Source organism: Chaetura pelagica, unplaced genomic scaffold (genome assembly GCF_000747805.2).
Source record: "Chaetura pelagica isolate M959 unplaced genomic scaffold, ChaPel_1.0 scaffold341, whole genome shotgun sequence".
In the NCBI taxonomy this organism is placed as follows: Eukaryota; Metazoa; Chordata; class Aves; order Apodiformes; family Apodidae; genus Chaetura; species Chaetura pelagica.
The window spans coordinates 1265724-1279860 of NW_009952151.1; the positions used below are offsets into that span (position 1 = coordinate 1265724).

The 14137-nt window shown below is 42.4% G+C and overlaps 1 protein-coding gene across 1 annotated transcript in view; it reads right to left on the reverse strand.

Moving 5' to 3' along the window:
- LOC104396990 (multiple epidermal growth factor-like domains protein 6) overlaps positions 1–14137 on the reverse strand; it is a 174015-nt gene that overhangs the window by 26585 nt on the left and 133293 nt on the right. The window contains 8 exon segments of the mRNA XM_010006906.1: positions 1099–1227; positions 7114–7245; positions 8068–8193; positions 8643–8777; positions 9763–9897; positions 10756–10884; positions 11224–11352; positions 13310–13441. Of these exon segments, the coding sequence (XP_010005208.1) occupies positions 1099–1227; positions 7114–7245; positions 8068–8193; positions 8643–8777; positions 9763–9897; positions 10756–10884; positions 11224–11352; positions 13310–13441 (1047 nt within the window).

Genomic DNA, 14137 nt, shown 5'->3' on the forward strand with positions numbered 1-14137 from the left:
AGATTTACACCACAACACAGTTGACCATATTTGTCATATTTTCCAATTGGAAAAAAAAAAAAAAAAAGAAAAAAGGATAGACTTACAAAAGCAGAGTTCAAGTAAATACTTTTAAAGAAGACCATAGTGGAGATATAAGTTATGCAGCACACTTTGCAGCACAACTTTGAAAAGGGTATTTAGTTTGCATAATACTTCATGGAAAGAATAAGAGGAAAACAACAAGCAGTATCTGAACTCCAGTCAGTTGGGTGCTTTCCTACAATTATTGGTAAGGCTGTGGAGCAGCTTCCTTCCCGTCAGAGGGCAGCAGCTGCCTGCGAGTGCTGCTGCTTCCCTCCATCCTAGCTGTAACGCTCCCTTTGTAAACTGGCTGATAAAGCTTGATTTCTAAGCAAAGTAATTGTAACTTTGCTTTAACGATCATAATTCATAGAATCTTCAATCAGTGACCCTTAGAAAGCTTTCAGAACGTCTGACTAACTATGAGCTGCTTCTGTTGTCAATACTGTATTTTTTTTGTGATTTGCACAATGATGCAGCATGACACCAACCTACTGAGACGATGCCACAGACTGACTCACAGTAACACTTCTGAGGAATCCAGTCCAACCTTTTCAATACTTTACCAAATGACCAGGTAGAAGATTATGATCTGTTGGATTTTTTAAAGTTAGAAGTGTATCTGTTCTTAAAGAGTTCATTTGGGAAGATGCACAGAACCATGTTTTTCTCTAAAATGTTTCAGAGAAGCCCTAGGGACAAGCAAGGGTGAAGGCAGGACAAGCACCTTTCTGCTCAGTGTTCAAATAGTAGGACTGCTTCAAAAATTCTTCATGAAGATGTGATACAGCAGGAGTCTTAAGTATGTATCTAATTTAAACCATGGTTAGAACATGTGCTCAGTGCCGATCACCTGGCAAAAAGCTTTGTTGAGTTAGGATGGCAGATAACATTTCAATACTGTCTTCCTACTAACTTCAGTGGTTTATTTAGATCAGGTGCTGTAAATTGTAAAACCAGCCCTCTGCATTAAAAACCAAACAAATTCAAACCCATCTGCATAAGTCCAAAAGGGACAGGAGGGAGCAGCAGTACCTCTTCCACAGAAGGTTCCCGTCCAGCCCGCTGTGCAAGTGCAGGCTCCGCTCACGTGGTCGCAGGCAGCTCCGTTCTGGCACTGACAGCTGGACTCACAGCTCAGGCCAAAGCTCCCCTCGGGACATCCTGCAGTGAAGGAATCAAAACCAGATGATGAGTTAATTCTGGAGCAGATCTGGGATCAACAGGGAATGTTTAGAAAAATGGGAATTCTTACTACTGGCAAAAGAAGAATCAAGGCATAATGGTAATGCCCAAACCCTGATGTGAGTAACTGTTCTCCTTGGGGTCCACGTAAGTCAGGCTGTTTTTATTAAGGTCTATTTTAGAAAAATGCCAGGGTGTTGAAAGACTAAATTCTGCATGGAAAACTAAGAACCTCTGATAGCTGCAGAGCCAGCAGCTTCACAGGTTCTGCTTGAGGACACTTTGCACACTGGTCTGGAGTTGCTTACACGCACATCTCCTCTGGGACTTCATCAGCCAGGGGGCAGAAAGCTCCCAGCTTCTGCACCTTCTTTTAAGGCCCTATCCTCTCTGTTTTCCTGCAAATCCTTCTTCCCCAGAGAGCTGGAGAGAATATGAAATGTGGTGGCCTCTTTTCAGAAAGGTCCAAACTGAAAGCTGCATCCTTCACTGTCAGGCTCTGCTTTGAACCATTCAAGGAAAAATATTGTATCTGTGGGATAGATTAACAATTACATTTCCACAGCAGTTAATGTAAGGAGTTTTAATAGATTTGCATGGTATTTACTATCTGAGAAGTAAAATAATTTCTTCCAGGATTTTAGGAAAATCAATTAAGAATAGGGCCAGTTGCCTAATTCACATTAAGGATTTTGGACAGGCTGAAATACAGAGATATACTTGGCTAAACAATATTACACGGTCTCTACTCATGCTTTAAGATCTCATGAACTCCCCTCTAAATGAGTTTTGCAGATTATTGCCAGATCTCTTTAAGAAGTGCAAGACTTTGGCATTTCAATCAACAAAGTGATTTTTCAAGGAATCTGGAAAGAATCAAAGAGAACAGAAAACAGTGAGGATCCTCAAAGACAACTCTACATCTGCAAAAAAGGGGTAGGTTTGGTGCTCCTGTTTGGTACCAGAGGTAGGCAGTGAGAGGAGCTGGTGTGAATTCAGTTGCTCCTGCAGCTTAGTGACTCTCTACTAACTGGAGCCAGCCCCTGTGTCTCTTTTAGAGGCTACAGGTTTGGATGGGGGAGAGAAGCATAGCAAGGTACCTTCAGTACTTCTCTACTCTGCATCATCTGTGTTGGAAAATGGGCTGTTGTTTAAAATGTGGAGTGATTCAAATGTATTTTTTTTTTGCACTTACAGTTGCAATTCAATCCTATTTGCATCACCTCCTATTCCTAAAGCTGCAGATCATTGTGCATCATACCTCCTACACTACTCCAGCAAGTAAATACATTGAAGTGTCCTTGTGCCTTGAAAGCTTGGTTCTCCTCAATGTTTATTTTTCACTTGAAATTTCAGAGTCCAGAGGATCTACCCAAGGAAAATAGTATTACATTGCAGTAATGGGCATGGGGCAGCTTTCTTCAAACCTAGAGCATTTAGCCTGGAGCTGAGACTTTCAAGGTGATGGCAACGGGTCAGTACACCTCACAAATTATTTTGCAGTCCCCATTTCAGAGCATCTGCCCCCTGCTCCAGCAGGCACAGGCTGCTGCACTGCATGCTGAGCTACCTCCAGCTGCCGGAGAACCTGAGCTGCCTGCAGAGCTGCAAAGAGCCCGGCCTGCAGCAGGGGGCTAGAGATGCCTTAGGAGCAGAGGAGCTCTCTGGGGATAAGATCTCACCTCCAAGGCAGCATAAAATGTTCTGGGAGCCATTATGGCTTTCATCATCTCGTGTGCACACACACAAATATATATGCATTTTTTAATACATACATACATACATACATATATACATATATATATATCCAGACATAATTTAAGTGGAATAAAAAGCAGGCTGAATAAACTAGAAAACCAATGGATAGATCATTAGGGGTTGCCAGGTGCTGTGTTGGTGGCAACGGCTTCACTGATCACCTTGCCAGAGAACAAGACAACCAGCTATTTGCCTCCTTTCTGTCTGCAGAGATGCTATTTTGAGAGAGATCAAGAGTGAGAGAGAAGTTGGCAGCTCTTTCTCTGCAAGCTGGTCTTCCCAGCAACTGTCCTTCCGTTCCCTCTGTGCCAGCAGCAACAAGAGCCATAACATAACTTTCCTCAACTTTTGTCTTCGGTCACTGTTTCAGATTAATTGTTTTGACATTTCAGTGTGACACCAGCAGTTAATTCTGCCTACACCACTGAGACTCTGGTAGCTACATCTGTGCTACTGTAAGATTGTTAAACTAATAGGTAAAAATTTATTGTACTTAACAACATCAACATAATTAAGAATAATAATAGCAACAATAATAATAGCAGCTTAACTATGCAACTTGATGCCACAAGCTGAAGTGGGTAGCAAATGTTTGCAAAAAAGGAAATAGGCACCAAAATGATCAAGTTACATTAAATATAGGGATATTACTTCTGTCTCAAGAAGCTCAGAATGAAAAATTGATGAAACTTGAGAAAACATGTCAGGATTTATCTACATGCCTGTTTTTGTCCCCTTAGGGCGTCCACTATTGACCACTGTTAAAGACAAATTAGTAGAGATCATGGGTCTGTGGTAAGACCATTGTGCATTTTTGTTGTTAATAAATAAAGAACCCTAAATCTTCCTGATTTTGCTTTTGTTATGTATGTGTGAAGCATTTCTATATGTCTGGGCTTAAAGAAATATTTCTGAAGAAAAAATTGCAGACCTAAAACTGGATAAATAAAACCAATATGGAAACTTCTATGCCACAAGCCAAATACACATCAATCCTCTTGCTCACACAAAGTCTTAACATTAAAAATAGCTGTCGAGTCCAAAACAAGTCTGAAAGTAACTTTTCTGGAATCCAAATTAGGGAAAACACATAACCCTGAGGAAACCTGAGAGGCCCACGAGGCACTGGGCAGACCAGAGGCAGTTCAGGCAGGAGGGCTTCCTGAAGAGAGGGAATTACCAGGAAAAATTATTTCGGGTTTTGCAAATTTCCCACGTTGACAAAGGGGCAACTCACTCTGCTCGCAGTGCTTCCCAGTGAACCCCGGCTCGCAGGAGCAGGAGCCGGTGACGGGGTCGCAGCTCCCGTCACTGTTCCTGCAGGCACACGTGTTCTCGCAGCGCTGGCCCCAGCGGCCACCACTGCAGGCTGCAACGTAAAAGAGGATTTACACTGAGAACCAACTTCCAGCTTGGCTAACGCGTTATTTTACGTCTAAATGAGAGAACAGAAAAGATGTCAAATGGTCACTTGAGACACAGGAGATCTGAACAGTCGGCTGCAGCGTGGGGCACAAGTCAATGGAAAGAGGTACAACTGTTGCTGATTTATTTCAGCTGGAAGTAGGGTTCCATAGACAGGTATTATCCATCCACATAAAACTCATCATTCATAGTCATTCTGTATAGATCAACCCACAGTCATAAACACATAAATTAATGGAAATACCATCTACCAAAAAAATTGCATAACCAGAACAGCTAGTGGGTAAAACAAGACAGATTTGTAAGCATCCTCCATATTTTCCTCAAAATATTGGGAAATGCAGCATGGACACAGAGAAATATCACAGTCTTTGGTAAAGAAACTTAACTGCTTTCATTCTAAAAATCACACCACACTGACATGAGGACTACAAAGGACCAGACCTGGAGCACAGCTCCAGCACAGCTTTGATGGTTGGATGCAGTGGTCCAACTGTGACAGTCAGAGGACTTGGAGGTCTTTTCCAACTGTGACAATTCTGTGTGATCCCCTTCCCTTCTTGTAAGAATAAAGATGAAAGTTCCAGCTAGGGCAACAGAAACCTGGTTCTGGAGTTGGGCATCTGCTTCATGCCCAGGCTGCAACAGATGAGGAGCTGCCTTACTGACACGTCTCTGCAAAACAACTGTTCTCATATCTTTTCCTGAATAGAAATGAAAGCTTTGCCATGGTTTCTTAATTCTTTAGACAGCTGAGGGAGTTGTGGAAGGCTATCTAAATGGCTCCACACTCTACAAAGTGGTTGGATTTTTAAAATACACATCCTGGTGAAAATTCAGATTTTCCCAGAGTTTTCTTCAGTACCAGCTCTGAGAATCCATGTCCAAAAGGTACTGCTGGTAACACAGGCAATTAATTTATATGATTTTATGTGTTTAAGACCAAGTTTAGACAGTGGTTTGTGTTCTGTTGGCTTTTGGCAAGAGGGATCATAATGAATCAAGCAGGAAAGACATGAAGCAGGAAAGGGAAAGAATCAAGCAGGATGGCTTAACATTTTTACTGTGCTATCCAAAAAGGATTTGTACTCTTACATGGCCATCAATATGAAGAGTGATGCTAAAGTCAACAGAAGGATGCTCTGCTCTTCCAGAGAACAGAATTTCTCTCAGCATTTATATTCACAAGTTAAGGAGTGATCTTAAGACATACAACTGTACGTGCCACTCACTTGTTGAATAAATCTCCCCTAAACAAAATGAAAAATTGAGAATTAATCTTAAAACTAATCTGCACTGAAAATGAAAAACAAAACTGTCTGTCAGTCAAAATGCTGACAGGACAGATGGTATTGGGCAAAGGGATCCATAGTGTTGAAATAAGAGCTTATATCAATACTTTGCTCTTCGTCAGCCATCTATTTCAATACTTTGAACCTAGATAATTAAGGATTATATCCACCCACCTGTGCAGACCCACAAACACACAATTTCAGAAGCAGTAAGATTAGCAAAAGTCTATTATAAACCTGTAATAGACTAAGAAGAAAACACAGCCTGTTCTTACACGTGCAGTTGAGCCCCTGAGAGATCCCACGTGCCCCATGGAGCAAATACACATTTGACTTACGGTGTTTGCAGTCGGGGCCAGTCCAGCCAGGGGGACACGTGCACTCTCCTGTGATGTGGTGACACTGAGCACTGCTGCTACAGCTGCATAACAGCAGGCAGTTTTGTCCATAGTAACCATCAGGGCAGGCTGGAAACAGATGAACAGGCTGCAATTTCACCCAGATAACAACTCAGGCACAGACTGATCTTTTCGAACAAGACAGCAGCAGCTTGCTCCCTAAAGCATGTGTTAGGTGAATGCAGAAATTGAAAAGGCAAAATGAAAGAAACATCTGTATTTTGTACCCTAGGTGTCTGGGGCTGAGTCCTGTCAAGTGGGAATGGCTTGAGTCTCATTTGGGTACTTCTGCACATCAGGGATCACTCAGTAGAGCAAACGAGAGTGCTGAGCAAGCTTTCATCAAAAGTGATATTGTGACTAAGAAGGCGAAAAAATATGCCACCAGTGAAGTCTTGCATGAAGCAGTGCTGTCCCTGAGAGCCTGCCAGCATGAAAGCCATACCCAAGCAGCCTTTAATATCCAGAGCCTGGGTAAGGAGCCATGCCATGGTGACACAACCAGTTGCTTGAGCAATTCCCATGGTCTCTGTTTGATCTGCAGAAACAGCACTAATACTGCCCCTTCATCCTCACTACTAATTAGTCCTAAATTGGATACATCAAGAAGTGTTGCTGCAAACTTAACCCAAGAGTGATGCCATATGGTCCAATTGGTCAGAACCTCTTGCCAAGCAACCAGGATTACAATGCAAGAACTGTGGCTATTAAACACTGTATTTCTAAGTATGTATTGCCTTAAATTGTGTCTAATGATGACATCGATCTGGGAGGAAGTTTCACTTGTCCTCTTAATTTACCTGTAAACTCCCTCTGGTAATGTCAAATCCAACCTAGGGAATTTCTATAGCCAAAGGATACTTTATCTTGAATCAGTGTGTCTAATGTAACAAGGATCTCACAAAACAGCAAGAAGGTAAAAGTCAAACCATAAGCAAAAATTTTTTCAAACTGATTTTCTTTTCACAGAGAAGGCCAATGTGAGGACGTACATGTAGAGCAGGAATCCCCAGTGTAGCCAGGGGGACAGTCACAGACTCCAGTTTCTCTGTTGCACTGGGCCCCATTGGCACAGGCCTTGCAGGGGGCCTGGCAGTCTGGTCCCCACCAACCAGCTGGGCAATCTAGACAAAAAACAGCACATGAGATTGTCTGTTTCAAGGTGATTATAGATTTCTGCTGTTATCATATCTGAGAAATTAACTACTGCACTCAGCAAAGAAGCTCTGCAGAGGACAGCAATGGGCAGACAGATGCAGGAGGGAAGGGTTGCTGCTGTATTTTTGCTGGGCTGAGTGGGGGACAGGATGGTCACTCAGTCCAGAGCAAGGTGAGGTGGAGCCTAGGTCTCCATCCAACTGCACCTTCTTCACCAGGTTCCTGCTCTGTGGAGCAGGGAGCCACAGCCCAGGTGCTTCGAGGGCAGATGCTCCTCAGGTGTGCAACAGCCAGAGCAACTGGAAGAGGGGCATCCCCTGGCCTCTTGCTAGTTCAGTGTGTCTGAGCCTTTTTTCATCCCACAATTACCCTTTTTAATTCCTTCCTTTGCTCCAGGTCCTTCACTTAACGGCTCCATAGTAGCTGTGTCTTTGGCCTTCAACATTTTCCAAGGCACACTGTGTACATATGGCAGCAGAGCACCAAGCTCTGCTCTGGAATTAGAGCTGCTGCAGTGCCTCAGTATCCCTGCACAACCCAGCCCAGCATACAAATCACTACTAATTGGAGCACAGAGACAGGTCAGGGTAACTGAATCACAATCCTTCCTTTACAAGTGATCCCATTTGGTGGATTTCATATATTCTGCACCAAGCCTTATCCTTTACCCATTCTGCAAATGAAGCCTATTGCATGGCAGCAGTTTTAGTGGGAAACGGAGTAATTCTACTTCTTGCCTTTTCTTCCAAAGCAAGACACTCACTACCCTGGCCCAACACCAAACCTACCCTGCTCACACATAGCACCAGTCTTCCCAGCTGGACAAACACACTGCCCTGTCTTCGGGTCACACGGTGCTTCTCCACAGCTGCACTTCTGCTGGCAGTTCACTCCAAAGCTCCCAGGTTGACAAGCTGGTCAAAAGAAACCCAGAGACACAATTAGTATAACAAACAATTTTGAAGACATTAGGAGGCACCACCATCAGCAATTTTAAACTAAGCTGTGCTGGTACAAAGTGATCTATGTTAGCAGCAGTGTCTCAGTGGCCAGTGGTCTGTAATTAACTGCTACAGAGCTCTAGAAAATTTGTGCCAGAAGCTTTAAAAGGAACTCCAGTTACCTGGGTACACGTTACTTTTCATAACTGGGCTCAGCCTCATGTGCCTCAGCCTTTGCAAGGAGAGTGACACAGCAGTTGCCAGGTTCCAAATAACAATTTGGCTTCAGGGAGGGACTGCCAACTTGTACCAACAAGAAATGTACTCTTTTATTTGGAACTTCTATATCTGAACATAAGTTTCCTGAGTAAGCTTTCCCATCCAAAGAGTACCTCCCAGGGAAACATGCAGTGAGTACCTACATAAATGGCATTTTTCTCCATGAAACCCAGGAGGACATGGATGCTTGCAGGCTCCCGTCTCATGATCACACAAAACATCCAGAGGACAGTTGCACCTCAGTTTGCAACCAGCCCCATAAAAGCCAGGCATGCACACTGGAAAATGCAAATAGACACAGAACACATATAAGAAAAAGGAAGAGTTAAGAAAACTGAACAAAAGTCAGAAAATAATTTGGCAGAAATTTGCAGAAAATCTATTGTAATGTATGTTTTAGAGGAGCTGATAATGAAGTGTAAATACTTATTAAGCACTTGCATGAGGTTCAGCTTAAATACAACCCAGAATCTGAGTGGCAAAATACTTAAGGATATATTCAATTATAGCCATTACAGGATTGCTCTTCTTATCAGGCTGTACCTTCTGCTGCTCTCTGCCTTGGTGCAAAGCCAACACTGGGTGAGGAATGCTCTCCCCAGAACTGAGCACATCACCAAGAACACTGAAGATATTAAATACCACCACTATTATTCTCCACCAGACCCTGCAGAACTAGTGTCATAAATCCGACACGTTCCTGCCTGCCCAGAGAGGAATCTGAGGGGAGAATCTTTATTGCATTACTCCATTACTGTCTGGAGAGGGCTACTGAGACATGCAAACATGAATGTGGAATACAATTCTCTTTGAACTACCCCCAGAAACTACAAAGAATAAGTTGAATTCAAAGACCTGCAAATCTGAAGGAAAAGTAGCATGACTGAAACTGTTGACAAATAACCCTGCTGCCAGAAAACACAGTTTTTGCCACTTATTTACTTTCTGTGCAGAAAAAGGAAAGAACAAAGGTGAAAACTCCCACAGTCCTCATTATTTTGGGCTGCATTACATTTCTGTTGTAATTTCATCAGGCTAAAACTCCTACATTCTTAAGCTGAATTCCCTTGATGTCCCTCTAAGCCCTGTGATAGCAGGCACTCATGGTACTTTGCTGTATGAGAAATCACAGATGAAATAATTAGTAGAATATGAATATATTATCAGCAGCAGCCACGGAGCAAAGAAGATGAAAGAAAAAGAGAGAAATAATGCTATGACAAAGAAATAACCAGATATGGGGAATCTGGTTTTCTGTCATACCTTTCTGACACTTTTTGCCATGATAACCAGGCTTGCAGGTGCAAGTCCCATTCCTGGCATTGCATTCCAGTGTGTGCTCTTTCACACACTGACACTCCTCAGAGCAGCCAGCACCGAAGGCCCACCTGGGACAGGCTGCAGCCAGAAGAAAAGGAATCATTAGCTCTGTAATTATGCATGGGTTATTTGAAACTGCACACTGCTGCAGAATGCAACTGCTGCAAAAGGCAAAACATTCATTTTACTTTCAGCAAACACATCCACATTCCTATGACAGTGCCTATTAATACGTGGGTGTTAAAATAGAGTTTACATGATCCCTGTATTAAGTAATTCACTTAATTTCAAGGAATATATGGTGAATGCAAGAATATTTCTCTAAGCAAACTTCATTAAGTTTCTGAATGAAGATACAATCCAAGACAAAATCTTTCATTTAAAAAAAATAAATCACAAAACTTTTTTCAGTCTTGCATGTTTTTATGAACAAAACCTGTAAGTGCAAAGAAACTTGATGATCTCTTCTGTAGTTTTGATTCTTTTTATTCCCATTTAAGATTTCACTCTCATCCCAGGTAGCCCTGCTCCTCAGCTTCCTCTTTAATCACATCAGCAGCCACTAACTAGCTCCAACCAGACTTAAGCCTCACCAACCACCCTAACCTTAACCTGACCATGACAACCCAACCCTACCTATAGTCCTCTCCTTTGTGCATCAGTAAATCTCAGTCCTTATGGCAGATGAATTGCTAGAGAAAAAGATTACTGAAGTTTACAGTTAAACTCGATGATCTTAAAGGTCTTTTCCAATCAAATTGATTCTGTGATTCTGTTTCTGGGGCATCCCAGCATGTCAAAAGTCACATCCAGCTACTCCCAGTTCATGGCAGAATCCAAAGCCTCGCTTATTTTATATGCAATGTGAAACCTTTTAAAGACTACTATGTTGAGCAAACGTTAAATAAACAGATCCAAAAAACCATGGGGACTTACTAAGATGGCAGAAGCGCCCGTAGAGGCCGGGGTCACACAGGCAGGCTCCGTAGAGTCTGTGGCAATAGCCATTGTTGGCACAGTTGCACCGTTTGCTACAGTTCTTCCCAAAGAGGCCTTTTGGGCAACCTTTTGAGTGCACAAACACAGCAAGGCATCAGCTGTTGAGCGTTAAAACACAAACACCAAATCAGCTCTTTCAGGTGGTGTGACAGAAACGACCACACTGCCTTGGTGCTGCCCTGGGGCTCCACGCAGCCCATATTTACAAGGTGCTTGCGTTTCTTACCCTCTGTCTTCCTTATAATTTTTAGAAAGGTCACTGCAAGGCGAGCTGCAGCGTTACAGCAGGTTATAGCACAATGGAGACTGTTCTTACTCAGGCCCCTATGACTACCAGGCACAATTCCATCTGGATAGGAAGAAGGGGAAGGCAGTGGTGGGGTCTGAGGCAGCCAGGGCCCGTACCGTCCTGGCAGAGCTGGCCGTGCACGCCGGGCGGGCAGCGGCACTGCCCCCTCTCCGCCTCACAGGAGCCTCCGTTCTGGCACTGGCAAATGCTGGAACAGCCACTGCCAAACGTCCCGGGGGGGCAAGCTGTGGAGAAAGCAGAGGAGATAAATGGACCAAGAAATCCTTCCCCTCACCTAGAGGTGAAGAGAAAGAAGACTGAGCAAGTAAAGAGTGCCCTTTGTCAAGAGGGCTCTAAACAAAATAATTCTTTTTACATGAAGTCATACAAATCAATCAAATATTTACTATATCATTCTAGAGGGACACCTGAATGGAACCACCTTATGTGAAGAGCTACTTGAGGTATCCAGATGCTCCCCCTGCATATGCTCCCCTCCATCCAGCACATGAAACTCAAAAACATTGCCTATAAAGTACAAAGCTTAAAAATCAGAGCACAGTTTTGACTACTTGGAGATGAGTATTTTAAACATTCTTTTTTTACCTCTCCCCAAAACTCCCAAAATAATAATCTGCTTTTCTAGCATAGTCTCTTAAATTCCCCAGATGATCACAGCAGAAATGGATCCATAACAGCACAGGATTTTTCCTAAAGCCCTCATGGCTCCAGTGCAAAACAAACTGTGAAATGAAGTCTTGCTCTGCTGTCTGCAGCCTGAGCTAGCTGAGTAAATACAGTTGCTGGAGTCATCTGACTTAAATGACATTTTATCAATGTACATTAAGTAACTTGACATTTCACATCAATTTCCATTTGGCTTCTTTGGTGTGTTATTACAGAAATTTAGTTCCAGTTTTCTCAACTATTTAGCTTACCCTAAACCCATGAACTATGCCACATACTAAGAAAGCAAGAGAAAAGAGTGAAAGCAATCACACATGGGTAATTCATATGGATTATATCTTGTATTTATCACTGTCAATGTCTGCTTCATTGGACTGCAGGTTTGGCTCAATAACGCAGTCCCATTAAAGTTCTTTAAATTCCAGAGGCAAATTCCACCAGATTACATGCATGGATATCTACTGTAAATATAGAGCAAAAATGTTGTTATTATTATTTATGAAGTGAACTAAAGAATTTGTATCTTGTCTTGAAACTTTTATAAACTATCCTGAGCCACTGAAGCACCATGAATAGAAGCAAGAATATCCTAACTGGATAGCTCGAACTGTCTTAAATAGACTAGAAATGATCATTTTAATCCTCTTCATTCCTATTCCTGCAGCTGTCCCCAGTGTTTACAAACCAAACCCATGGTCCGTCTCCCAAAATAACTATGGGAAGACTGCTGGTTTCAATAATTTGCTGGGATTTCTGTATTTCTGTCTTTGTGATGATTCCCCCTAAAGAATCTTTATAGTGATTAGTCTGAAGATTGCTGCCAACTAATACTAAGTCTTCATCACCTGTTTGTCTCAGCAGTGATAGCACAGACTTTCTGAGCATGGTGGGCCAGACACCAGGAAATGGAGCAACCCACCCAAACATGCAGAGAGGCTGAGGTGTGAGGTCTCAGACAAGCAACACAAGTTTTGCCAAACTGCAGATGAGGAACGGCGCACCGTATATCAAGAAATCACTGCTTTATCTTGCCAGTTGGTTTTGACACAGACTTCTGAACCAGAAATATCTTCTTGCCAGGAGGCAGGAATAAGGAGAGTTGAAAGCTATTAAAGGGCATTGGCCAACTTGGCCCGAGAATTCTGAAAAATACTATTTCCAGTATTAAAAATTAACTATCCCAAGAAAATTAAGTTAATAATAAACAGAATGAAAAGGAAAAAAAAAACCAAACCCATGCCCAAGTTTACCAACACAAAGAGAAAGAAAAAAAAATTGAAAAAAAAGAAAAATGTACAGTCTTGGGAGGCTATTAAAGGAAAAATCAAGTTTAGCAGCTATGTCCACCCAGATTGTCTCACCACCTGCCAGGACAGACTTCTGAAAGTCAGCGAGGCAAATTGGGCAGCAAAGCAAAGCATGACAGGCAAACCTTGTCACTTTTCAGCAGCAGAGTGAACAGGAATCAACACCCAACAGAAACACCTAGGGAGGGGGACTACACCTTGAACTCACTTTCATTACAGGTAATGCCAGTCCACCCAGGTGTGCACACGCAGCCGCTGCGCTCAGGGTTACAGCTGCCTCCATTCAGACAGTCCTCACAGCTCAGGCTGCAGTCATTGCCAAAAGTGTTATCAAGGCAAACTGAAACAAAATAATACAGAAGGTTTAGTGAGCATCCAGGTAAAACATTTTCACAAGCTCTTACCTAACTGTCCAGTTACACAAGTGTGAAAAGGAACCTGCACAACATTGACTGTATTCACATTGTTAATGTCGTTAGCACTGCAAATACCACTGAGTTATCTGAAAAGGTGGTCCCAAAGGGAAGTTCCAAACTTTCTCTTCAAATTGTAGTTTCAATAAAAGGAAAGTCAGGGCTTCAGCTGGAGTTTACTCCCTTAAGTTCTCTAATTCCCCAAAGAATACTTAAAACTACTTTTTAAGAGCAAATATTTTGCCGTCAGAAAAAGTGAATTTGCACCTATTTGCTTGACAATATTGTATATAATCAAAAGTATTTACCTGGAGATGATCTTCTTTTCTCCTTCCTAGGCTCCCTTTTTTTTAACCTACTGTGGAAGGTGGTACTTAAACATTGTCAAGTGCCTTTTTTAACACCATAGTTGAAACTTTTTTCTAAGAAAATAAAGCATCATGCTACACATTTATTACTTCCTCTCTCTTCATGGGTATGAAGAAAAGGGTTGGTGTATGTAGAAAACTGAATATGAAAACGCATTCCTCCCTCACCTTCCCCACCCTCCTTTTCTCCCCTGCACCCAAATACAAGCACAGACACATGCTCATCTTCTGTCTTTGTGGGATCTATTGAGAAAA